The sequence below is a fragment of the Canis lupus genome, chromosome 1 (assembly GCF_048164855.1).
Source record: "Canis lupus baileyi chromosome 1, mCanLup2.hap1, whole genome shotgun sequence".
Taxonomy (NCBI): domain Eukaryota; kingdom Metazoa; phylum Chordata; class Mammalia; order Carnivora; family Canidae; genus Canis; species Canis lupus.
Window position 1 is genome coordinate 112,856,876 of NC_132838.1, and position 24,976 is coordinate 112,881,851.

The window sequence follows — 24,976 nt, forward strand, 5'->3', positions numbered from 1 at the left end:
CGGGCGGGTGCGGGGTGGGCGGGTGGTGAGCCAGCGAGTGGGAGCGAGTGGGAGCAGCGGGAGGGAGGCCGGCCCGTGGGTAGTGATGGAGGCACGGAGGGGGGAGGAGGAGGAGGAGGAAGAGGAGGAGGAGGAGGAGGAGGAGGAGGAGGAGGAGGAGGCGGCGGCGGCGGCGGCGGCGGCTGCGGGAGAGGCTGGGAGGAAGGGTCGGCCAGACGTGGATGGAGAGGGAGGCGGGTGGCGGGCCGGGTGGGCCTGGGAGGAGCGCCCACCCCACTGACCCCTGTCTGTCTCTCCTGCCTGTCCCCGCCTGTCCCCGCGTCTGTCCCGGCCTCTCCGCAGGGCTGGCTCCACCATGGACTGTAGCTGCGTCTCCGACCTTCTCTTCGCCCCGCCCGCCCTGCCGGCTCTCTGGACCCCTGGTAACTGGCCCGGACCTCCCGCCCCTTCCCAGCCAGCCGGCTCCTCCTTTCTGCCCCTCTTCCTGTCCTCCCTCTTCTGCCCCGGTCTCTCTCAGTCCCCTGAATGCAAACCCCCACTGGAAAACTTGACTAAAAACTTTACAGCCAGATGTCCCTGCCACCTGCCTGCTGGGATGGGAGGGTCTTCTGGAGGGTGGAGGTACTGGGGTCTGAAAAGGACTGGATCCAGGGGTCTGAGGTTGTGGGGTCTCATCTGCTCCCTTCCTCCCCCAAATCCTTGGGCAAAAAAGAGGCAAGGAGACTGGAGAGGGATAGGAACTGATGGAGCAGGGGCGGGACCAGAGTGGGCACCAGGCCAGGTGCAGGTGGACAAATGGACAGGGACTGCCTGGGCAGGGGACGTGGAGACACGGCCCAGCCAGCCGGAGCCCTGGGAGAGGACGGCCTGCTCAGAAGTGGACACTCAGAGCTGGGATGTGGACAGTAAGACTGGTTGGATGTGCATGAGTCCAAGTCACATGCCCCACGGATGGCGTGTGTGTGTGTGTGTATGTGTGTGTGGTGAGCGTGCACACGTGTCTACATATGCAGATGCGTGCGTGCAGACTGGGACTCTGTGTCTGCTTATGTGTGGGGTCTCGATGCGTCCCTGTGTCACACTTGTGTTTCTGGAAGAAGGGGTCACACTGGGAGAGTGTATGTCTGTGCAGCATCTGTCTTTGTGTGAGCTGGTGTGCCTGCTTGCACAGATGCAGGAAGCTACCTGAGTGTCTCTGGGCTGCGTGGGTCGAGTTTCTTTAGAATATTGAGCCTGTTTACATTCTAGGATTGGGAGGAGGTGGTATGTGCCAGGTCACTAAGTCTGCGCCTGCCTCAGTGGGGTGGGGAGCCCGCTACTGTTACTTCTGGGTCGGTGTCTGGTCCAGAATGGAGGTCTCGGTGTGCTTTAGGCCTCTGTGTTGGGTGTGTGTGTATGTGTTTGTGTCAGGGGGTTTCTTGCATCCGTGTGTCACCGAGTGTGACTGAATGTGGGAGGCTTTCATAATGTGTGTCCTCTCTAGTGTCTTAGCAGGTACAATATATTTGAGGACAGGTGGTGGTTTCAGGTTGGGTTGTGTATCTGCACGTATATGGCCAGTTGTGTGCTATTGTGTTTGGGGTTGTCTGAGTGTGTCCGTGATACACTAACTTCCCCACTAGGGTGTGGTCTGGGTGTGGAATGGGCCAGAGCTCGCGAGTTAATGGAGTCCTGTCACCTGGAATATGAAAGACCCAAAATGGGGTGGAGAGAAAAGTTCTCCTTTCAGGGAGGAAGCTGCCCGGCCTTGGAGCCTTCGGCAGGGAGGCGTTAGCACCCCCATTGATACTCCAGGCACCCCAGAAGGGACCCTGCTGCTTCTCAGCTCCCACCCCTGAGATTCTAAGAATCCAGGGAGGGCAAGGAGCTGCCCTGGGACCACACAGCAAGTAGATACGTGGCTGGTCTCCCAGCGCGGTGTTGTCTTTCTCCCCAACCTTGGTTCCCTACAGGCTCACCCTGCCTGCTGTTCTCATGCGTAGGGCCGGGGTGTCTGAGGGAGAGGGGACAGAGGATGTAGCCCAGAAGTGGGACCCAGGACCTGGGACCTCCCAGATGGGAGGTAAGATTTAGGGGTGGGCGAGACCCTCCCACATCCATCCAGCTCTCCTGGTGTGTTTGGCCAATGGGGCACAGGACACCCTTTGAGGGCTCAAAATCCAGAAGGAGCTGTGGGTCCTGCAGCGTGGGCGCCTGTGTGTTGTGGGATTGGGAGGCTGTTTTACAGGCATGGTGTTACCCTGTGTGTGCCCGTCAGGCTGACACACATCTTGATGCCACACTCACCGGCTCCATCGCACCTTGTTATCTGGGCCTTTGCGGTCCTGTGTGTCTCCTGTCATGGCTGTATTGCTAGGGGGTCCCAATTTTGAGGGGCCTGGGATGTGTGACGGGGTTTTGGGACAGATGTGTGATGCCGGGTATCTGGCGTGTCTGCCGTGGAGGCACATTGTGCATGAGGTGTTACGCTCCAGCAGGAGTGCAGCACTCTGGTGCGTCCGTGGTCTGTGGTGTGGCTGGGCGTCCCTTGTACGTGAGTGGACATCTGTGTGACACGTATGCTGGGGATATCTGCTTATGCACAGTGTGCTCAGACTGATGTAGCTTAGACGTAGGGAGGGGACACGGGACGTGAAAGGTGTATGGATGTGGACAGGGGCAGAGACATGTGGGCATGGGCCTGGCCTGGTCCATGGAGGGCTTCTGGGCCCCTGGAGGGCTTGGGGGAGAGAGTGAGCAGGGGGCAAAGGCCAGAGAGGGGAGACAGCAAGTGTCAGGGATGTCCCAGAGAGGAGAGACCAGCAGCCTCCCAGAAGGGCTATCGATGCAGAGGGGGTGCCCTTCCCCATAAGCTGCCCCCTCCCATTTCCTCCCCACAGTCAAGGCTGCAGGAAACTGGTTCCTCCCACGCTCTATCCCGGGACGCCAAACCCGGGAGAGCTGTGCCAAGGTAGAGGATGAGGCTGGAGGTGCCACCCCAGGGTCCCTGGACGACTGAGTTCTCTGTCACTATTTGGACGGTTTGGGGACTGACACCAGCTAGGGTACAGAGAATAGGAATTGGGTCTCTAAAGATGCTTGAGGTTGGGTAGCTGCTCATCAGAGTCCAGGATTCAGGGGGAGGACTGGATGTCTCCTGGTTCCCAAGTCCACGTGGGTCCTGGTGCCCCTGACTTGGGGTCCTGACTTGGGGCCACTCCCCTGTCCCCAGGCTTTGCCTTCCCGGATTGGGCCTACAAGCCGGAGTCGTCCCCTGGCTCAAGGCAGATCCAGCTGTGGCACTTTATCCTGGAGCTGCTGCAGAAGGAGGAGTACCAGGGTGTCATCGCCTGGCAGGGGGACTACGGGGAATTCGTCATCAAGGACCCCGACGAAGTGGCTCGGCTCTGGGGCATCCGCAAGTGCAAGCCCCACATGAATTATGACAAGCTGAGCAGGGCCCTGCGGTGAGGAGGGGCAGGGAGAGGCCGGCCCCCACCTTGCTCCTTCTCCCCTCACCGTCCCTCTGGACCCCGCACCCCGCGGTGCTTGCCCTCAGTCTGCTGGGGCAGAGTCCCTTGGGTCCCAACGCGCAGGGATCTGCGTGGGGCGGCTACTGTGTGATTCCTTGAGTGGAAGGGAAGCAAGGAGGTGGCCAGAAGTCAGGATCCCAGCCCCTGCTGCGCCCCTGCCCTGCTGCGCCCCTGCCCTGCCCCGCCCCTGCCCTGCCCCTGCCTTGCCTTGTGACCTTGGTTCAGGGACTCCTGTGTGCCTCGGTTTCCCCAAACTGTTGCATTCTGTGCACTAACAGGAGTCAGGGGCTCCCTCTCCCTCCCTCGGTGCCCCTCCCCAGCATCCCCTCCTGCTCCCTCTCCCCACAGCTACTACTACAACAAGCGGATTCTCCATAAGACCAAAGGGAAGAGGTTCACCTACAAGTTCAACTTCAGCAAAGTCGTACTTGTCAATTACCCGCTGCTGGATGTGGCAGCAGCCACCACGGGCTCCCCACTCTTGCTGACCCCTGGTCCCTTTGCGGGCACGCCTGGGCCAGATGCTTCTCCCCTTACCCCCGAGGTGAGTTAGGACTCTGGGGTCCCAGAACCGGGTGTTTGGTGGTCCCCTCCCCAGCCATCAACCCCCTGGGGACAGGGTAGCCAGTCTGAGTGGTGCTGCCTCCCTCTCCAGACCCTGCAGACCCTGTTCTCTGCCCCTCGCCTGGGAGAGCCAGGGGCCCGGGCACCCCTGTTCACCCCCGAGCCAGACAAGCTGCGTCTGGACAGCCCTTTCCCATTCCTGGGCTCCGGTAAGGACCTGCAGGTGGGGATGCTGGGGCTGGTTGGGGGGGGGGGGGCGGGCACACTGCTGTGTCGGAGGGAAGAGGATGGGAAAAGATGGGGAGAGGCAGGATGCAGGAAGGAGGCCCGGGGCAAGGCTGTGCGTGTGTGTATGTGTGTGCACGTGCACGCGTGCGCACACGCCTGTGTGTGTTTAAAAGCCACAGGAGGGTTCAGGGAGAGGCAGGGAGGAGGGCTTTCAGGGTGCCAGAGGACTGGGGACACTAGGGCAGAAGTGGGGGGAACCACATAGCGTGGGTGGTGGGCGGATGCTGCGTGGGAGAGGTAAGGGGCAGACCCGGGTGGAAGGTGCCGGGCCAAGGTACAGGCTGTGCGAATCCACGGGAGGCAGCCCCAGGGTGGAGGTGTGCTGTGCCCAGCCTGACGCACCCCATGCTCCCCAGGTGCCACTGGCTATTCCAAGCCCCCTGGCCTGCTGGGTCCCTACGGCCGCGCCTTCCCGGAGTACCCCTGGAATTTTAATCCGTACCTCACCGGCCCCTTCCCCAAGCTGCCCCCCTCTCTGTACCCCCCCCACTTCTACCCCAACCCTCTGGCCAGTTCCCTGGGCCACCTGCCCTCGGCAGGGGCGGGGGCCGGGGGAGGCCCTACAGCCTCGCCCCTACTGGCCGCAGCAGGGGAGGGCCTGGGCCCCGAGCGCCCCTCGGGCCTGGCAGCAGCCCCTCGCCTGGCACTGCCCGGAGCTGGGGGACCAGAGGCTGCGCTGGGCGGGAAGGATGACAGCGACTCGGAGCTGGAGATCACTGACGTCAGCGGCTGCAGCTCTGACAGCGAGGGCGACGATGGCCTCCCTGTGCCCCCCAAGGCCAAGGCGAGCAAAGGGGGGCTCGGCAGCTGAACCAGTGTGGGGCGCCGGGGCGGCCGCCCGCGCAGCCTCTGCCGTGGCCTCTGGCCTGGTCTGCCCTCACCGTCGGAGGCCAGGACCAGCCCTCGGCCCCTCCCAGGACCAGGCACGTGGCTGCCCACCTCCTTCCCTAACCCCAGGTTGGGGGGGCTCGCCTCCCTCTCCAGAGGGGGAGGGAACGTGATGGCCTCCAGCCTCCTTCCCAGGCTCCAGTTTGAGGGGGGTCCCCGCCTGGCCCCACTCCCAAAGTGCAATATGGCGCCCAGCCTCTCCTGCCCGCCCCCCGTGCTGTGACCTGCGTGTTTGTGCGGCTGTGTCTCCCCTTGTGCCGGCCCCAGTCCTGACACCCTCCCCAAACAGGCCCCCTGGGGACAGGGAGCTCAGAGCAATAACCCCGCCCCCAACCCCCGCCCAGGAGGGCCCCCTCCCCACCAGCTCTCCACCACCCCCACCAGCCACCTCCAGAGAGTTTACTACAAAAATAAAAAAGTGGAAAGGAGTGTGAGCCATGGGGGAGCCCGGCGTCACAGGTGACAGTGGGGGCTTGGGATGCAGGGGAGGGAGGGAGGTCACCTGGGGTGTCACTGTCAAAGCACAGGAAGGAAGGAAAGGAGAACTGGAGAAAGGCGGGGGGGGGGGGGGGGGGGGGGGATAGACCCAGAAAGGTGATGCCAGAGAGTCACCGAGGATTCCAGAAGCCACTCCAGGGCCCTTACCCCATCCTCACAAACACAAACCTCTCCTTAGATAATATATATTAAAAAATAAACCTCCAATTCAGGGTATAAAAACAGAGCAAAGGCACTTGGGGGTGGGGAATAGAAGGGTGCCCCCTCCAGGCAATACTGAGATGGCCTGGGGAATGGGAGAGGGTCACTGTGGTTCCCCCCTGCCGGAATGAAGCCCTGAGTCCCCCAAGCAGAAGGCAGGAGAGAGAGAAGGCCAAGGCCAATGGGAAGTTGGGGGAGGCAGTGATCCCAGCTGGGCCCCCCCAGGCATGGCCCCCCTGGCAGCCCGGTTCCCTCTCCTCGGACCCTTGGGGTTGGAGATGCTGCGGCAGCTGTGCTGTGCGGTGGCGGCGGGTGGCCCTCAGTCTTGCAAAAGGCCTGGGGGATGTAGGAGAAAGGAGATGGGGAGAGATGAAGAGAAACAGGGTAAGGGGGAAGGGAGGAGGAGGAGAGGGGGAGGACCATGCAGAGAGGGCACAGAAGAGCCAAAGGAGGAGAGAGACTGGGAGGTGGAACCCTGAGATGCAGAGAGGCTAAGAGGGAGGGAGCCCCTGAGATGCCCACTCCAGTCCCTCCCCTCTGCGCAGAGCTTAGGGCCCTCTGGCTCTTACCTGCCTGGCCCAAGGAGCCTCAGGTACACCCAGGCTGGGGGGTGCTGTTCTCCCCAAGCTGAGACAGGAGGAGTCGCAGGTGACAAAATTCCTCCTCCACCTCCTGGTGGGGGAGTCCTCCATGAGAGGGGTCCGTCTTCCAAATCAGCCCCATCCTCCCCTCTGCCCTGCCCCTCTCTCCCAGGCCACCACCTCCAGCTGTTTCATGGTCTCCTCCAGGCTGAGCAGCTTTTCCCGAATTTCCTGGGTGTGGGTCTGTGTCGGGCTCAGGGGGCCACCCCCAGGGACCCCATCCCCTTCCTGGGGAGGCCCTGCCCCACTGTCTTCCTCCGAGGGAAACAGGAGCTGCTTCAGGGACAGCACTGGCAGGGACAAGGGGACAGAGTGAGAAGCAGGGCTGGAAGGGGGGTGCTGCAGGGGGCTGGGGGATGGGAAGGGGGTGCTGAGGAGAGGTGAGGGGGCACAGAGGATGGAGGGCATCAAGGGAGAGCCAAAGGCTACAGGAGAAGAGGGGTCAGGGCCACGAGGGTGCAGGCGGGTGCAGACCTGGTACGCGCAGGGCCGGGGCAGGAGGGGAGTAGCAGCCCCTCGTGGGCAGTGCCAACCTACCTTTCTCAAGGGCCTTGGCAGCAAGCTGGCCCTCAGGGCGGGGCCTGCAGTAGGGCAGGAGGGTGCTGAGGATTCTCTCCGTCTGGCCTGGCAGGTAGGGGAGCGGACAGAGTGCTCAGTTCCTGCCTGGCCTCCTCGGGACGCCCTGCCCCCATTCTGCACCCCCTCAAAGGCTCACCGTCAGCTGGGGGCATCTCTCGGCCACCACCGTTGCCATTCTCTGAGCTGCTGAGCAGGGGTTCTCGGGTGCTGTGGGTAGGAAATACTGGGTGACCCCCCCCAGCCCCAAGAAGCAGCAGAAGGAGATGGGGTGGGGGGGTTGTCCAGAGACAGAAACAGAAGTTGAAGCTGGGAGATGGGAGACACGGGGAGCCTGGACAGGGGCCAGATGAGCTGTGGTGGAGTGGCACACACCTGCACACACACCCGTACACAGACACAGACAGGGCCAGAGCTCAGGTTCTGGAAACACACACTCTCCCCTGGCCCCTCAGCCCTCCAATGTCCTCCCTCACCTGCTTGGGCTGGGCCGGGGTTTGGGGCGAGAGGCGGGGGCAGGGACCTTCAAGGATCCAGCAGTTTCAGTGATGAGGGAACACCAGCTGGGGAGACAGGTCAGCCCCCAGGGCAGGCAGTCAGAGTCCCCAGATCCTGTGCCAGGGCCTCCCACCCCTGGCCTGCCCCCAGAGCCCCAGGGGCCTGGGCTTCCTCTTCCACCCGAGTTTAGAACCCAGACCCCCCTCACTTCTTCCGTTCCGACACCGTCTGGGCCACGAGCTCATATATCTGGGCCTCCTGGTCCCAGGTAAAAAGGACATAGAAGGCTTTGTGATCTGCAGGGGGAGGGAGAGGGGGCTCAGAGCCAGGGTCACCCCGGTGTGCACTTCCCCTGAGCTGAGGCAGCCCCATGGTGGTGGCCTTAGGCTCCCCCAGCTCACCCCATCCCTCTCATGCATCCTCCAGAGGCTTCCCTCTCACCCTCTCACCCCCTAATCCATCAGTCAGCAAGTTCCCAGTCTGGCTCTCCCTAAAAAAAAACCCAGAGCCACTGGTGTGGCCTCCTGGCAGCATGTCTGCAAGCCCCTCCTTACTGGGCTCCAGCCTCCACCCCTGCTCCCCTAAGGTCAGGGTTGGCTGCTCCTCTGGGCAAACCCCTGGGGGGCTGCCCATCTCCTATCCTAAGATCCACAACCCTCCCGGCCCCCCGGCCGTGCCCAGCTCCAGGGCCCCTCTCACATTTTCCCACTCCTCCGCCTCTGCAGCTGCCTCCCGGTGCCAGAGTATGCCTTTGGGAGGGTCACCTCCCATTCCATGGGCAGGGGAAGACCCCGGGGCCACTGGGCAGGGCCTTACCGGTAGCCACCTCGCGGGTTATGGCGGAGGTGAGCCGCAGCACCGGCCGCAGCATGGTCTTGCCGTCGGGTGTGGGTGTCAGCGTCCGGCTGTGGGACTTGAGCAGCAGCCGATCGTCCTGGCGCTGGAGCAGCAGCAGCAGGTCATCCAGCAGCAGCACGTGTACCTCTGCGGAGCAAGGCCTGTGCTCAGCAGCCACCCCCACCCCCAGCATCCCACCCCCAGGCTCCACTCACTGCCCAGCGCTCACCTACAGCCTTGTCCTTCGTCAGCCGCCACGTCAGCGGACCCTCGTAGATCAGCTTCTTTTTGGTGATGTCCAGGTTCTGGAGGCAGGAAGGAGTCATGGTTGGCACAGGCGAGGGTGGGGCCGGGTGGGGCTGACCGTGGGGGCAGGACTGTAGGCGGGGGTCAGGATGGGCAAGCCGCAGAGAATGAGGGGGTTCAGGGCGAAGGGGTGGCTCTCACTCCCTGGGTGCATTATCAGAGATTCCCTGGGCAGGAGGGTCAGGGCTGGCTGAGGGCAGGCGGAGGCTAGGGAGAGGAGGGGAGGTCAGGGCAGGCAGGGGTCACCTTGAACTCGCTTAGCATGGGGTCGCTGCTCTGCCGCAGGAGGGACAAGTCCAGGCGCTTCTGATAATCCTTGAGCCGCTGGGGCAGGGAAGGGAGAGTCAGGGGACACGCCGAGGGCTGGGCTTAACCCACAGTGACCCTGAGGGGGACACGCCGAGGACCGGGCCTGACCTCCAGAGAAGTGGCCCCAAGGTAGACAAGACAAGGGCCCGCCAATCTCCGCATGTGGACGCCCCACCAGCCTGGGCCCAGGATTTCGGCAGCACTTACCAGCAGGTCCTCCATGTCACGCACGGCTTGGTTAACATGGTGCAGAATTTCCCGGCAGCACTCAGCTGCCAGTTCTACTTTCTCCCGTTCTGCTGACTCTTCTGTGGCAAGGGAGAAACCAGCCCTGGTGAAACCCCAACCAGGAAGCTCCTGCTCCCACAACCACGGTTAGAGATGGGAGGGCCGGGGCCCAGCAGCTCTGGGGGCTGGCACCTGTGTTCTGCCCAATGCTCTGCAGGAGCAGGGGGTACTTGGTCAGACGCTGCATCTCCGTGGGGATCATATCCTTCAGCTGCAGGCGGCGGCACCGGGGGCGGCTCTCGGCCTCCTGGGGGCAGAGCGGTGCTGAGGTGGCCCATACCGGCCCGCCTCTGGGACTGTGACACCAGCCCCTTCCTCCCCTGGGACCCCGGGGCCCAGACCACCCCCTTACCTGCACAAAGGCACAGAACCGAGGATCCTTGCGCTGCTTGGCTTTGAGCTGCTCTAAGGCAAATGACTGGCGGCTGCAGAAGCGGGAGGAGATTTTCTGGAACCATTTGCCTTCGGCACCATCAAACTACAGCGAGATTCAGGCCAGGGAGGGTGTCTCAGGTGGGATTGGGAAGAGCATGGCCTCACATGGGAATAGCAGCCTAGACAGGAGGACAGGGTGAGGGGCCCAGACCCCTGGGTCTTGATGGGGGAGAGGCTTGACACCTGGCCTTCGGGGGCCTGGATTCCAGGTCCCTGGCTGGGAGGAGGGGACCTGAGGGGGGGCAGGGGCTGGGCGCCCTCACCCGGGCCAGCAGTACATCTCCGATCTCCTCAATGAGGCAGCCACTATCCTGCCTCCGCTTCATCAGTCGATCGAGGAACAGGGCTGTGGAGAGCATGAGGGAAGGGGGTGTTCCATCAGGGCCCAAGAGGTTGTCTGTAGAACTAACCAGCAGGTGGCAGAGGCTGGGCTGCAAGTGTGCCTGTCAGATCCTTGGGGCCAATGGGCTGTCCCCGCGACCCCCACCCCGGTGCCATGAGCTTGTTGATGTGCCCCCTGGAATGTGAGCTCTGGGGGGGCTGGGGCTGCCCCAGGGCTAAAAAAGAAGCTGCCCATAGCAGGCACTCAAGGAGAAGGTGCTAGGCTCCAGGTTGAGCTGCCAAAAGCCTGGAGGAGGGAGCCCGTGGTGGGGTACACAGTGGGCCATGGCCCTGCACTCACAATGCACCTCGATGAGCTCATCCAGGCTGGGGAAGATGTTCTGTAGATCCTCCGTGGAGAAGAAGTTCCCTTCCAACATGGGCTGGTAGAAGAGGTCATGCAGCACCCGGAGCATGCGCACATGGGCAGCCTCTGTCACCAGTAGCTCTGTGGGGCCACCGAGCAGAAAGCATGGTTGCGGAGGGTGCAAACGATAGGGTGCAGTCTCAGAGGCTGGCTGGGGATGGGGGACAGGGATGGCTCTCTCTGGATGGAATCGTTCAGCCCTGAAATAGCCACTAAGGATTCCTTAACCTACTGCCGGTTTTCCTTGGCTGCAGCCGTCGGCTGGGGTGACCAACAGTCCCTGTGTGCCTGGCACCGAGGTCTTTCTCGGAACATGGGATTTTCAGTGCTCAACTGGGAGAGTCCCAGGCAAAGTGGGATGAGTAGGCTGCACCACCACCAGCAAGCCTGCAAGTGTGTTTAGCGTCTAGCAAGTCTCCCGGCCTTGCTTTCTGGAATAATGATACCCTTTACACACATGTTGATAGCCTTGGATCCAGGGATTTCCCCCCACACACCCAGAGGGAACATGCCTGGGTTTCAGGGGCCCCAGGAGTGCTTGGAGACAAACGCACAATTCTGTGTTACAAATATTTTTCTGATCAGAGAAATGGCTGTGCTGTCTGCTACGGTAGCCCCTAACCACATACAGGCCTTCAGATTTTAATCGAAACGAAATACAAAATTCAGTTGTCAGTCGTAATTGTCACATTTCAAGTGCTCAATGGCCGTTACGTGGCTGGTGGTAACCACGCTGGACAGCGCAGATATTGCATGTTTTCATCATTCCAGAAAATTCTACCAGATAACACTGTTTTGTTTTGCTCATATCCTTAGAAGGATCCGACACAAAAAGTATTCACCCACTGCCCTGACAATTCCGAATGAGTGCCCTTCTTACTATTAAACAACTTGTAAATAAACTCCCAAACCACAGCTTCCAAAAAAAGTGTCCTACTTTGGCCAAACGGCCTCCACACACACAATTCGAAATCACAGACGAGAATCAAGGCAGAAACAATACTTCCATCATCTACCCGCCCAGAGGCAAGCACTGATAATATATTGATTATCTTCCGAAACTTGTTCCCGTGGGACTCTTTTTGCCCCTGAATGGTTAAGATCATAGTAAGAACAGTTTCACTGGAATGTTCTTACCCGGCCCTACAGTGAGCGTGCTAAACGCCTTGCATGAATCACCTCAGCTTCGTGACAGTTTTTTGAGGCAGGGACTATTACTACCCAAATAAGGTAACAAAGATTTACGCTAGAAATACCACTTTATATACCCTTTCCAGCTCTTACCAGCATTGCCCTACACTATGAAAAATTCGCGGGGAATGTCACTTTGACACTGACAGCCACATTCCAGTTCTGTGAGTTGCTGTTCTACAGTTTACACAACAAATGGCCCTCGGTGGAAACTGGCTGCCTTCAAGTTCTGCCCGGGGATGGACAGCTCCCTGTCTCTGCCAGCACTGGGTGGTGTCCCCGGCCACAGTGGGCTGCAGTGGGTGGTACTCACCGCTGATGACCTCCTGCCGCTTCACCTGGCTCTTAGGCAGGCTGTGCAGGGTGCCTGGGGGGATGAGCTCCCGCCAGCCAGGGGGCTCTTCTGGTTCCAGCTCTAGTCCTGACCGCCCAGGGTCCCCTTCGTCTCCAGGCTCAGGGCTGTGAGACAGAGGCCTTGTTAGGGCCCCAGCTTGGGGCATCCCAGGAAGGAGACTTCCATTCCTAGTGTCAACCCCATCCCCCTAATCCCGTGGCCTTGGCATTCCACACCTCCAAAGTAGCCCATGCTGGAGAGCAGTCCCCAAATCTCTAGAAAGAAGAGTCCCATCCCTCTCCTGTGGCCTCAGTGACCTTAGCATCCAATACCCAGTTCCCTGTAATCTGGCAACAACCCCTCCCCCACCATCCTCCTGACTCTCCAGGCTGCCTCAGTAGGTGGGGGAGGAATGACCTACGTGGCTCGTCGGGCAGGGCCAAGCACGGCCGTGGCAGAGCTGGGGTCCATGTCCACGTCACTCCGGGAGCGGCCCCCACCCCGGCCCTTAGCCCCGAGGCTGCCCCGGGAAGGCCGGCGGCGGTCACTCACCCGCAGGCTCTCCGAGCGCCCCAGACGCCCCGACAGCCTGGACCCCGAGGCCAAGGACAGAGTCAGGCAGAGGCCAGGACAGAGACAGGGACAGAGACCAAGACAAGGACAGAGACAGGGAGAGACCAAGACAGAGACCAAGACAGAAGACAGGGACAGAGACGGGGAGAGACCAAGACAGGGACAGTTGAGGAGAGACCAGGAGAGGGACAGAGACCGGGAGATACCAGGTCGGGGACACAGGTGGGGAGATACCAGGTCAAGGACAGACAGGGAGAGACCAGGACGGGGACAGACGGGGGACCAGGGTAGGGGAGACCAGGACAGAGATCAAACATGCAACAGAAGAGAGGAGAGAGTCAGAAGGAGCTATGGGATTTCGGGGTGCTGGGGCAGTGGGGGTGGTCAGGAGGGACAGGGAGTCTTGTTGGGGGTGGGGAGGGAAACCCAGTATGGAGCACAGGACTGACCCCTCCCTTCCCTGAGGCAACGGGGTTGGGGGGCGCAGAGCAGGGAGGGAAGGAGATTTCAATACTTAGCTCTTCTGCTGGGAGGGTGATGTCCCCACCCACCCCTTGCAGGGTGAAGGGGAGGGGGTGGCCCATGGGGAGAGGGGAGGGGCTGGGAGAAATGGGGGGAGGGGCTAGCCCTCCCCCCACCCAGGGCCCAGGCACCCACCTCTTCCACCTTCTGGGGAGAGAGGGGCACAGGGTCAGAGAAGGACCCAAATGGAACCCAACTCACCTCCCCCGCCCCCCCAAAGGGCCCCCAAAGCTGCGGCACAAGGACAGGCAGGGGGCAGAGCCTGCCCCCCAACTGTGAGGAGGACAGGGCCCCCGGGCTTGGAGCACAGAGGGTGGGGGATGGAGGATAGGGCACCAGGAGGCAGGAGCAAGGCGCAGGGCAGGGCAGGGCAGTGGCTCAGAAGAGGAGGGGAGGGGATGGAAACCTGGAGGGGTGAAGAAGGGCGCCAAGAGTGCAGGAGGAGGAAGAGGGAAGAGAAAATGAGAAAAGGAAAAGTGGAGGATGGAAAGAGGCAGAAAATGGACAGAGGGAGGAGCGGAGCAGAGTGGAGATGGCTCAGGGACAGCAGGAGCAAATGGCAGCGCGACCCCTGGCACGTGCCTCCCCAGCCTGATAAGCCCATTTCTGTACCCAGTACCCGCACCCCACCGCCCGCACCCAGCCCTGGGCACCTCTCTGTGTCAGGACCCTCCTCAGTGCTCTCCGAGGGCCCCGGGGGCTCCAGGCTGGCCGGGCCCTGGGGGGGTGGGTCCCCCAGCTCTGGCGGGGTGTCAACACCTGTGGGGATGAAGGGGAGGGAGAGCAGGGCTGGCTGCCGGGGCCCAGGGGCAAGACCCACACTCTGGGGCCTCCATTTCCTCCCAGGGAATGGGGGACGGGGGCTAAAGCCATCCAGTGCCTGGCTGACACCAGCAGCTGCCTGGCACTTGGGTGGGGGATGAACTGATGGAAAGGCCTCAGAGCACATGGCCGTGGGCAGCTGGGGCCAGGGGGGTGAAGAAGCCACGGAACCAGGGCAGACTGGGTGCTCTGGGTGATGCCTCCACGTCCCTTCCTTCTCCCAACCCTAAGCCAGGACTTCCAGGAAGAGGGTAGACCCCATTTAGGAATGAGAAGACTGAGGCTCAGGCAGGGCTTCCAAGATATAACCCGAGTAAGCCGCAGAGCTGGGACTTGAACCAAGGCCAGGGTTGGCCAAGCTGCTGTCTCAGATCCATGGGGTGACTGACAATGTACTCAGAGAGGGTTCTGGCAAATGATGCCGTGGGGGCAGATGGGAAATGTAGTCCAAGGAGGTACACTATGCATCACCAGGATAGAGACTCAAGCTTGAGAGGAAAGCCGTGGAATGGATGAACTGAGGGAAGGGGGGTGGTTATTAATAATACTGGTGACCGCAGGACAGCTGGGTGGCTCAGTGGTTGAGCATCTGCCTTCAGCTCAGGGCGTGATCCTGGGGTCCTGGGATCGAATCCCCCATCAGGGTCCCCACAGGGAGCCTGCTTCTCCCTCTGCCTATATCTATACCTCTCTCTCTGTGTCTCTCATGATAAAGAAATAAAATCTTGGAAAAAATAAAATAATACTGGTGACCAGGAACAGGGAGGGACAAGTGGAGAACTGAGGGGTAGTCTCTCTGGGGTAGGGGTGGGGGGCAAGAAATTCACCTGGTTCCCGGTCAGGGCTGTCCCCGGGCAGAGGGTGCAGAGAAACTCCAGGGACATCCTGCCCAGGAGCTCCAACATTCCGGTCCCGGGAGGGCACCCCCAGGCCTCCCTTCCTTTCCGTAAGGCCTGGTTTCTCAGCTAGGGAGACATCCAGGGAACAGGGGGAAATGAGAGCCCAGCTACTCTAATCCACAGCAGCCTGTGCCCAGCCCCATCCTCCCCTCGGCCCAGGAGCACACCCTGTCCCCTCCTCCCCACCCCTAGCCCCCCCAGTCTCCAGCCCCCCGCCCCCCACTGCCACCCCGGGCTTCAGGTAGGACCATTACCATCAGTCTCGACTTTGAGGTGTCGGAAATCCGAGGCTGAAACAAGAGATGGTACCATGAGGCGGGGGTTGTGTGGGGAAGTCATGGGGCAGGGGGTCCTGAGGTGGGGCACCTCACCCTGAGGCTCTCCCCGGTTCCAGCGAGCAGGGTCTAGGAAGATGCTCAGGCCTTTTTTGGTCTTGGTTGGCTCATCTGACCGCCGATTCCCCATCACCTGAGGGAAGTAGGGAGAGCAGAGAGGGAGCTAAGCATCTCTGAGACCCAACAAAGCAGAATCAGATCCCAGGGGCAAGTCACGGGACTCCCTGAGGGTCTCTCGGGGAGAAAGGGGCCAGATTTGGGGGATCAGGGAGGCACCTTTTTGCGGAAGAAATTCATCCCTGACTTCTTGTCTCCGCTCTTGGTCCGCACCCCAAGGTGGCGCATGTACAGGCTGATGGCATTGACCACAGCGGCACTGTGGGGAGGGGACGGTGAGGGCCCCAACACGTGCGTGGACGCACACACGTCTATGGCTGCAGGGACACTGCTGTTCCTGAGCCTTCCCCTCCTCATTTGCTCCCCCCACAACCCCACGACCGCTTCCAGCTGAATGTCTGAGGAAGGGGGAGAGGGCTCCAGAGGACAGGACCAGGATGTTGTTCCGTGCCCAGGACCCTGATCCCCAATCCTCCTCCCCAGGGCCCAGGGGACTAAATGCCTCTCCTGCTGTCCTCTCTGCTTCCATCATCACCTCTTTTCCTCATCGTTAGAGATGGTGTGTCTGCAAAAATAAGAAAGAAGTTTATGACAAACTTGCTAAGCCTGGGTCCCTGTCCTTTAAGCACAAATGTCCGGGTTGCTGTCCCCTTAGAAGCATGGACAGGAGCAAGGAGAGGCAGAGAGGAAGAGTACCAAGGCTACAAAGAAGGAGGATCACAGTAGGGAGGAGTGTCTCTTGTGAGGCAGCTTGGAGCTGCAGCAACAGGACCCAAGCACCAGGCCCAAACCCAAGACCGCGGAAAGACCTGGAAACTGGGAGGGTTCCCCAAAACCAAGAACAGACAACACAAAACCAGGCAAATTAAAATGCCAGGGCTGGGGAAACCCAGAAGTCAGAGGCAGAGCACAAATGTTAAGGAATGAACCCTGACGCTGCAGGGACACGGGCTGGGGAGGGGCAGGCCCCACTCACTGCATCTCCTCCAGGTGGGCCAGCAGCCGTTCAGCCAGGTGCCGCTCCCGGGCCTCAAAGCTGGCACGGTCCCGCCCAACCCAGGCCTCCAGCTGGGTCAGGTCCTGCTCCCAGGGTGTCATGCCCATGAGCCGCTTGGAGCGGAAGTCCTCCAGCAGCCGGCTAACAGCTGCCTGCTGGCTCTGCACTACCTCCTGTACAAACTGCCGCTGCAAGTCCTCGGAGATGACCTCGGGCCGCGTGCGGTCTGCAGGGACACAGGCAGGGGGCTGGGGGCCAGTTCCACCTACCCTTGGATTGCGACAGCCACACTTCCTTGGGCCGCTATGGCCAGGGGGAAGGAATCTGTGCTGTCTGCATGAGCAGGAGACCGCATGAGCAGAAGAGTGTGACCTCCCGGCCTGGGGCCCTCGGGACAGCTGACCCCTGCCAGAGACCTCTCCCTCACCCATCTCCCTCACCCACAGTCCCCTTCCCTCTCCTTACCAAGTTCAAAGGCGACGGCGGGAGGGACTAGCACCCGCAAAACCTGCTTGGGACAGAGAATGGAGTGAAGGGGAGGACTGGGCAGTGATGGGCTCTTGGGGCCACAGCTGGGAATGGTCTGAGGGGAGGGAGCAGTGGAGGGAGGGCCAGGTTGGCACAGAGTCTCCCCAGGACCAAGGAGTGGGGCGACTGGGGCCCCTTGAAGGTGTCTCTCACCGCCGTCTTGTCCAGGAAGCAATGGCAGAAGTCGAGGAAGGCCTTCTTGGCCTCCTTGGGGCCCAGGGAACTCAGCATGTCCGCGTGCAGGCAGCAGAGCTGAGGGGACACAGCGTCACCTGTCCTCTCCACCCCCTTCCTACACCACGCTCTCCCTTGAAAAGCCTGAGGCTCACATCCTCTGGGAAGCGTTCCCTAATCTCCACCCCACACCCCGGCCCTTGCCTCTCCTGGCCTCCCTGGGACCACTGGGAGCATTTGCTCATTTTCTATCCTGTGAAATGGCTGTGGTTCCGTCTCCTGCTGTCGCCTGCTACACTAAGAGGGCTACCACCACCATCACCACCACCGCCACCGCCAGCTACTGTTAAAAAAGCTAGGCCTGCACCAGATGCTGTTCTACACGCTCTACCCACATTAACCTGGTCAATCATAGGCCCTATCATCATCCCATGTTACAGATGAGAAAACTGAGCTCAAGAAGCTTGCCCAAGGTCACACAGCTAGTCAGTGGCAAAGTAGGGATTAGAATCTAGGCAGCCAAGGGGTGGTGGAAAGGGGGGGCGGTTGGGGCAATGGGTGACGGGCACTGAGGGGGGCAACTTGACGGGATGAACACTGGATGTTATGCTATATGTTGGCAAATTGAACTCCAATAAAAAAGTATACAAAAAAAAAAAAGGCAAAGAAGCTTCTACAAAAAAATAAAATAGCAAAAAAATAGCAAAAATTTAGCAAAAAAATAAAAATAAAAAAAGAGAATCTAGGCAGCCTAGAAATACCGGGAGCAATGTGAAGGTTTTTGTGTGTGTGTGTGCACACACATGTGAGGTTCCGACTCATCTGTGCCCCAGATAGGGCCTGGGTGCAGTGGGGGCTGGGTAAATAAACAGGTGGATGAGTGGGGCTCGCTCATGCACCACTCATTCCCTGAGCTTGCCTCCGTGTCAGCCCCATGCTGGGTGATGCCGGCAATGCACTGCAAACTCCAACCTGCCTTGGCTCCTGGCCTCTTTCGACAGGTAAGTGACATGGTCTGTGTGCTAAGGACTCAGCCCGGTGGGGGCAGGACTCTAATTCTCTGCTGTAAACACTTAGAACAAACCTCGGCACAGCCCCAGACTCCACGACAAAACTCCACGAGAGGCGAACGGTTTCCTAGCTGATGACGTGAGGGGGCCACAGGAGAGATTCCAAAGCTGGGGGCCATCGGGGTCACCTCGGCCAAGCCCCTGACCCTTGTCAGGCCTGTTGCCACATCTGGCAGAGGACACGGCAGGAAGCGCCATCCCTGGGCTACGTGCCAGGCCAGTGCTCTGGGCTATGCACCAGTTGTAGGGTGTTCTTGGGTTCTTCTTCGGATGAGCTCCTTGTCCACTGAGCACCCCACTCCAGCCCGCGCAGCGGCCTCTTCCTTCCTAAGTCACCTGCTGGGCTCCCTAGACTCTGCAGGTGCTTCCGGACAGCACGGTCCTGCACCCGCCGTGGCCCAGGTAATTTCTGCCTGCTATCTGTGGGTCATGAGTTATGTTCGCTCTGCCTTGTGGGCTGCTTGCAGGCGTTTCTTGTTTCTGGGCCAGGGCCTGCCGTGCTACCTAGACCTGGGAAGGCTAGTGGCTTCCTCCCACGCACTGGCTCTGAATTAATGACTGGTGGCGGCTGCTGAGGCCACAGAGGAGATTCCACTTCCGGGACCAGTGGGAGAAGGCGCTGTCATTGACAGGTGACCCAGTCACAGGCAGGGAAGGGGGGTGGGGGGCATGTTCTCTGCCAGCTTCTGGATTCTCTGTTGCTCTCTGCCTGACCCTGCCGTGTGGACTCTCCCGTCTGCACTCCCTGCTCACTGAGATGTACGCGGGGAACCTGCAATCTTGTCAGAGGCCACATGGCTAGCATTCTGGCTCTCCATTTCTAGATCTTGCGCTGTGTGTTCTGGATCTGATTCTGGACCCTCCCTTGTCTTCAATTGTCTATGTCGCTGAGTACTGTGGCCTGACCTGACCCAACCCAACCCCTCCCTCTGCCCACCCAGCCCTGCCCTCACCAGAGGTCCTGGTTCAAACTGCAGGGCGACGTGCTGCAAGAGGGCCATGAGGTGGGCAGGCCGCCGCTTCACCTGCTCCAGGCTCTGGAACTGGCTGTTTTGCTCCTCTGTGTTCTGAGGGTGGAGATGGGGATGAGAGAGTGGGGAGCAGAGGACGGACATGGGGGTCGACCCTTCCCCTTTCTGGCAGAGGTGTCTATGCGGTCATGGTGGTGGCCAGGGCTGGTGTTAGGGAAGGTGGATGAGATTTAATGTGGTAATGGTGGGTGATGAGGACAGGCATTAGGAGACAGAGGAGGGATCTGTGCTGTAATTAAGGAGGGTGGTGATAAAAACCGAGGTTAGAGTACCCAAGGGTGGGAGTCTGTGTCATAATGGGGCATCGAGGATGAAGTAGTAGGGGATGAGGATGGTGGTATCCAGATAACAGAAAGAGGAATGGGGAAGTAAGAGGAGGCAGGAGGCAGCATCCAACATGGACCTAAGGAGGGAGGGGACACTGAGGGTGGGACTTGAGGGCTGGGACGAGGGAGACTGGGACAGAAGCTTTTCCACCCCATCTCCCCCTCACCGTCTCCAGCTCATTCTCAAAATCCTCGTCCTCAGCCCCAATGATGCTGACTGGCACCAGGCCAGGCCGCGGTGGTCCTGGTGCCTGTGGAAGAGGTGAGATGGCTTCAGCTCGGGGTGCAAACCCACCTCGCAGCCCCCCAGTCCCCTCCCCCTCCCAGGCTCTCTCCACTCACCAGCCCTCGGGCAACGTTGTCTGCTTCCATGGGCTCCACAGGGCTGGGGAAGAGGAGGGGCGATGGTTAGGGGGGGCAGGAGGCTGCGGCACAGGGAGGTTACTCACAGATTCCTGGCCCAGGTGTGAAGGTGAGTAAACAGCCTCCCCGCCAATCCCAGCCTCTGCAGCTCAATGGGGCCTCTGTGTGGCGACAAAGAGCCCTTCAGAGGCCAGTCAGGGCGGGGGAGCCCAAGGACAGGGAGCCCTGGGGGGGGGGGAGGCCCAGGAGCCTGGGTCCATAAGAGAGCTCTGGCCAGGAGAGCCTATAATTTGAGGTCCCTAATAGAGGAAGGACTGGGGGCCTGGACCCCTGGTTCTGAGGAAGGCGGAGGGAGGGGTCCTGGACTGGGGGTCTGAAGAAGGAGGGGGCTGGGGCCTAGACCCCTGGGTCTGAGGGAGGAGGGGGCTGAGGGCCTGGATCCCTGGGTCTAAGGGAGGAGGGGGCTGGGGGGCCTGGACCCCTGGGTCTGAGGGAGGAGGGGGCTGAGGGCCTGGATCCCTGGGTCTAAGGGAAGAGGGGGCTGGGGGGCCTGGACCCCTGGGTCTGAGGGAGGAGGGGGCTGAGGGCCTAGACCCCTGGGTCTGAGGGAGGAGGGGGCTGGGGGGCCTGGACCCCTGGGTCTGAGGGAGGAGGGGGCTGGGGGCCTGGATCCCTGGGTCTGAGGGAGGAGGGGGCTGGGGGGCCTGGACCCCTGGGTCTGAGGGAGGAGGGGGCTGGGGGCCTGGATCCCTGGGTCTGAGGGAGGAGGGGGCTGGGGGGCCTGGACCCCTGGGTCTGAGGGAGGAGGGGGCTGGGGGCCTGGATCCCTGGGTCTGAGGGAGGAGGGGCTGGGGCCTGAACTCCTGGGTCTGAGGGAGGAGGGCACTGTAGGATTGATCCTAGGGAGGCAGGGCCTGGAGGCTAATAGAGATGGGAAGGTTAAAGGAAAGGTAGAAAGGAGATAAGTGGGGTGTGGGGGGGCTCTCCTTAACCTGACAGGCCTGGGGCCGGATGTTGCCTCTGAACCCACCAGCCCCACTTCCTGTGACAGGAAATCTAATGGCAAATCCCCCAACCCCCAACCTTCTCCACATAAGAAAACAAAAATCTGAACCTCCTTTCCCCAGACCCTAAGTTACCTCGGGGACCTGGTATCTTCCCCACCTTCCAATCCCAGAAAGCAAGGGACAGTCCTCAGCTAGCTCAGCCCCAGGTGTGTCTGCCCCCCTCACCCTGTATCCATCTGTCCCGCCAGCTCTCTGGCTGGCCGTCCCTTGAATATGCCTCAGGTCTTTGCCTCTCTTCTCCGTCTCCCCCCCTCCCTCCCTTCAGACCAGTCTCACTTTCCCACCATCTCTGCTTCCCCTCCCCCTTAGCCACCTCGCCCTAACCCTGCTTCTGTAAGTATCTTTCCCCTCAGCCGGTGTCTCTGCCTGTCTTCTTCCCACATCTGGTTCTGCGGCCACCTCTCTGAGTCCTTGTGAGTCACTGTGTCACGTGCTGTCTCTCATCTCTCTCGCTCTCCCATCTCTTGCTGGTTTTCCCATTTTGTCTCCCTTAGAGTCTCTGCTTCCCCCTGCATCTTCCCACCACCATCTTCTGTATCCTTAATTAGTCTGACTAATGCCACTCGAGCCCGTGTCAGGCGGGAAGGAGCTGTGGAGTTGGGGTGGGGTGGACGAGTGGGGTGGGGGAGCTCCCCCACAGTCCAAAGCTATTTATAACCCTGGTCACTGGAGACTCACCCTCCTGCCTCCTCCAGAGGCCTCCTCCCTAACACTCAATAAATGGTGGCTACAATTTTGATTACGATCATGAAACAATGATGCTTTCTGGAGTGTCCAAGTGTCATCCCACGGGTTCCCCAGAGCACACCACATTTTTATTCTCTTCCATACAGTGTATCTGTCCAACTTTGAGTGTGGGTAATTTAAGATTTGAGCACTGTTAAATCTTCACGTGAATAAACTTGCAAACCAACACAAAAAAAAAAAATAGCAAAGTGATTATTTATTATAAAAGCTAAACTTAACTAGCACATTGTGCTAGGCATTGCCCCCAGTGCTTCTCACATATGAACTCACTTAAAGCTCACAACCACAAGCACCCATGCAATTAGTATTCTCGTAATCCCTTTCGAGGTGGAAAACCTTTACCAGGCTACCAGCTGCAACTTCTTGGCTGGAAAACATGACCACACACATGGAAGGACCATGCTCAACCCATAGGGGGTGGGGGTTGGGTGGGCAGGAAGGTTCAAAAGAGGCAGGGAGATTCCACAAAGGGCAAAGGAGAGGACACACGTTATGTGCGCAAATGCTCAGTGCCACACGGGTCCCACGTCATGCACTTGACACAGATTATCTCCTTCGTTTCTCATCATGGAACCACAAAATAATAGCTCATTTAACCTAAGTGCCATTAAGCATACACCAGGCATAACATTACTGCTTTACAGGTATTAGCTCATTTAATCCTCTAAATGACCCCTGGAGGTCAGTTTTATAACTATCTTCATTTTACGGAAGAGGAAATCGAGGCACAGCTCACAAGGGACAGAGCCAGGATTCAGACCTGGTTCTGAATCCTGGCAGTCTGGTTCCAGCGTTTATGCACTTCAACGATCAGAATGTGCTGCTTCAGAGCATGGGGAACCCCCCGCCCTAACCTTTAGGAAACTAAAATCTGAACCAAAGCTGAAACACATCTGGTCTCTTTATAGTGTTGGGAAAATCAGGAATATGTGGGCACTGTGACTTGGGCAGGAGTGCAGGTTGCTGCTCAGGCTGCTCCACAGAGGCTTAGGGCTCAGAGAGCATTCTGGCAAGGAAGGGGGGCAGGGGTTGGCTGCTTAGGAGATAGAGGGTGAGGGGGCGCCACAAAGGGTAATCATAGGTTGAAGCTGTCAGATGCATCTATGAGCAATTGAAAAGGCCTAGGGTCCAGCAGAGGGGGCTCTGGGGTGGTGGTGGTTAGGGAAGGTTTAGAAGGTTCTTAAGAGGTGAGGATCCTAGAGCAAAGCAGGCACCAATTGGGGACTACGTGGGCGCCTGGATTCTATGCAAGGTTTCTGATCTATGACACTTGAGTGGATGACCCTGGTTCCCAAGAACCTCCGGAAGCCTTAAAGAACTTAAAATACAGAGTAGTCCAGGTAAGCCCATGAGGTGCCCTTGGGATGTATAAGGCTCCAGATTCTGACACATGGTGGGTCCACACGGAGCTAAGGATCACACAGCATCAAGATTCCATATGTAAAGCAGCCAGTCTATAGGAGCTCTGGAGACTTAAAAGGGGGCCAGAATTCTATAGGAGCAAGTGATGGTCCCAGGGCCCAGGATTCTAGGGAGTGCTACTGACCGATGGAGACCCCACATCTATAAGAAGCCGAGTTTCCACGGGGGGCTAGCAGGAGGCTGGGGGGTCTACAGACCTTGCAATTTCTATGGAATGTGGCGCATCTACACCAGCCCCTAAATCCTACGTGGGACGTGGCGGGTCTACACGGGCCCCAAATTCTACAGGGGACGTGGCGGTGCGCACGGCCAGGGATGATGCGGCCGACCTGCGGAGTCAGGGTCTGACGCCCGCCGGGGGCCGCGTCCCTCACCTGCTCCCGGTCGTAGGAAAATCCACAGCAGCCTCCACCACCGAAGCCTCTGCGCGCCGGCTCCGGGGTCCCCCCACCCCCGCCGCCGAGTCGCTCTAGCTGCCCCAGCGTCTACCTTTGCCTCCAGCTCCACTCCTCCCGCCGGCCGCTCTAGCCCAGCTCCTGCCAGGCTCCGGCCCCGGCGACTCTACTCCTCCCGCCGGCCGCTCTAGCTCTCCGCTGCGCCACGCTGGCCAGATAGGGCCGCTCTGGCCTGCCTGGGAGGGCTGGCGTTTCCGTATCTCGACTGCCTCTGTCACTCTACCGCGCCCCGCCCCCTGCCCCCGCCCCCCAGCCGGACTAGAGAGTGGTTCCAGCTCCCGGGTCCAGGCTCAGTCCGCGATCTCCTGGTCGCCCCTGGCCCTCAGTCTTCGGACTGGGTTCCCCCCTCCATCTGGGTTGCCTTCCTGACTCCTAACTCCCTAACTTCCTCACCAGCTGAATTCCCAAGGCGTACGCTAATTTCCCCGGCACCCCCACCGCCCCGGCAGCACGCTTTCTGCTCGGGCTGAGAAGCAAAACTGGGTTCCGGCGTACCTTTCTCGCTGACTTGCAGCGAGCCTAAGTAACCTGGAAAGAGTAATTCTTTCCGAGCCTCAGTCTTCCCACCTGTACAATGGGGGAAGATCTCCAGCTCCCTTCCCTACAGCCCATCTCTCAGGGTATAATTTAATGGCCCAGAAAAAGAGCTTTCCAGACATGCTTTCAAACGCGCTCTGCAACTTTCAGCTTCATTCCCAGCGGCCTACGGCGTGGTTATTGACGTTTTTCTTTTCTCGGCGGCCCTGAAGCATGTGGGGTGGGAGGACGGTGCTTGAAAAGCACCTGCAAGTTCAAATCCCAACACCACTCGGCCCCACGGTGTGTGTGTGTGTAGCCTGGGACAAGCCGGTTCCCCTCCCCGAGCCTCAGTTTCCCCACCCGTACAATGGGAGTGATCATCCGTCCTCTGCTGGACAGTTGGGAGGCCTCGACTCCGGCCTCGCACCCTTCATCCCCACTTAGTGGGCACTCGGCAGGTATTAGTTCCCTTCCCTTTGCCCCCCTTTGACAGATGGGGAAACTGAGGCCCAGGGAGGGGCGGCCGCAGGCTGTGAGCGGCGCTAGGAGGCCCCTGCGCTGCCGGCAGCGCCCCGGCGCCCTCCCTCCTCCTCCCCACTTCCCCCGGCGGCCAAGGGGCGGGAGGCCGGGCGGGGCCAGACCGTGTACCTGGAGTCCTCGCGGGGAGGTGACCGGCGGGGCGCCCGAGGTCGGGCTCAGCGATCCCGGGCCCTGCGTCCCGGCTCCCGCTTCCTGGCTCTGGCGGGGCAGGAAGTCGGGGCGTTTTTCCGGAGGCCCCCGCCCCGCCGCCCCTCCCCGCTTCCTGCCCGCGCCCCGCGCCCGCCCGGCACCTCCGCTTCCTTCCCCTTCTCTCGCCGCCCGCGCGGCCCCTCCTCTCCCCGCTCGGCCCGGGGAC

At 60.2% G+C, this 24,976-nt stretch overlaps 2 protein-coding genes across 9 annotated transcripts; one reads left to right on the forward strand and one right to left on the reverse strand.

The window, feature by feature from the left end:
* Positions 1–256: 256 nt before the first annotated feature.
* Positions 257–5,661, forward strand: ERFL (ETS repressor factor like). Its single transcript, XM_072812197.1, has 5 exons — positions 257–422; positions 3,212–3,446; positions 3,861–4,056; positions 4,168–4,285; positions 4,721–5,661. Exons 1-5 carry the CDS (start codon positions 356–358, stop codon positions 5,173–5,175), a joined length of 1,071 nt encoding a protein of 356 aa, XP_072668298.1. The 5' UTR covers positions 257–355; the 3' UTR covers positions 5,176–5,661.
* Positions 5,662–5,921: 260 nt separating this feature from the next.
* On the reverse strand, positions 5,922–24,953 carry ARHGEF1 (Rho guanine nucleotide exchange factor 1). 8 transcript variants are annotated; one of them, XM_072776439.1, is made up of 31 exons: positions 24,912–24,953; positions 24,730–24,819; positions 19,851–19,893; positions 19,676–19,759; positions 19,105–19,218; positions 17,061–17,159; positions 16,845–16,887; positions 16,359–16,605; positions 15,918–15,947; positions 15,542–15,641; positions 15,302–15,398; positions 15,185–15,220; positions 14,859–14,996; positions 13,863–13,968; positions 13,345–13,356; positions 12,536–12,703; positions 12,094–12,239; positions 10,524–10,670; positions 10,105–10,187; positions 9,759–9,884; positions 9,539–9,653; positions 9,326–9,426; positions 9,056–9,133; positions 8,733–8,808; positions 8,483–8,650; positions 7,875–7,962; positions 7,645–7,731; positions 7,308–7,378; positions 7,130–7,216; positions 6,521–6,623; positions 5,922–6,287 (listed from the first exon to the last, which is right to left on the reverse strand). In XM_072776439.1, the coding sequence occupies exons 3-31, from the start codon at positions 19,878–19,880 to the stop codon at positions 5,939–5,941; spliced, it is 3,129 nt and encodes a 1,042-aa protein (XP_072632540.1). In that variant the 5' UTR covers positions 19,881–19,893; positions 24,730–24,819; positions 24,912–24,953; the 3' UTR covers positions 5,922–5,938. The 8 variants fall into 8 exon arrangements, with proteins under 8 accessions (XP_072632540.1, XP_072632585.1, XP_072632596.1 ...); XM_072776484.1 differs by lacking the exon at positions 24,912–24,953 and adding an exon at positions 6,713–6,882 and having other exon boundaries at positions 24,730–24,884; XM_072776495.1 differs by lacking the exons at positions 13,345–13,356; positions 24,912–24,953 and adding an exon at positions 6,713–6,882 and having other exon boundaries at positions 24,730–24,884.
* Positions 24,954–24,976: the final 23 nt, after the last annotated feature.

What these genes read in the sequence shown, in the direction of transcription:
- ERFL (XM_072812197.1), top strand. Translation starts at nt 356, where the DNA reads ATGGACTGTAGCTGCGTCTCCGACCTTCTCTTCGCCCCGCCCGCCCTG. An exon ending in CTTCTCCCCTTACCCCCGAG is followed by an intron (nt 4,057 to 4,167) that starts GTGAGTTAGGAC and finishes CTCCCTCTCCAG; the next exon opens with ACCCTGCAGACCCTGTTCTC. An exon ending in TTTCCCATTCCTGGGCTCCG is followed by an intron (nt 4,286 to 4,720) that starts GTAAGGACCTGC and finishes CATGCTCCCCAG; the next exon opens with GTGCCACTGGCTATTCCAAG.
- ARHGEF1 (XM_072776439.1), bottom strand. Translation starts at nt 19,880, where the DNA reads ATGGAAGCAGACAACGTTGCCCGAGGGCTG. An exon ending in TCTAACGATGAGGAAAAGAG is followed by an intron (nt 15,642 to 15,917) that starts GTGATGATGGAA and finishes CCCTCCCCACAG; the next exon opens with TGCCGCTGTGGTCAATGCCA. An exon ending in GAGATGTACTGCTGGCCCGG is followed by an intron (nt 9,885 to 10,104) that starts GTGAGGGCGCCC and finishes ATCTCGCTGTAG; the next exon opens with TTTGATGGTGCCGAAGGCAA.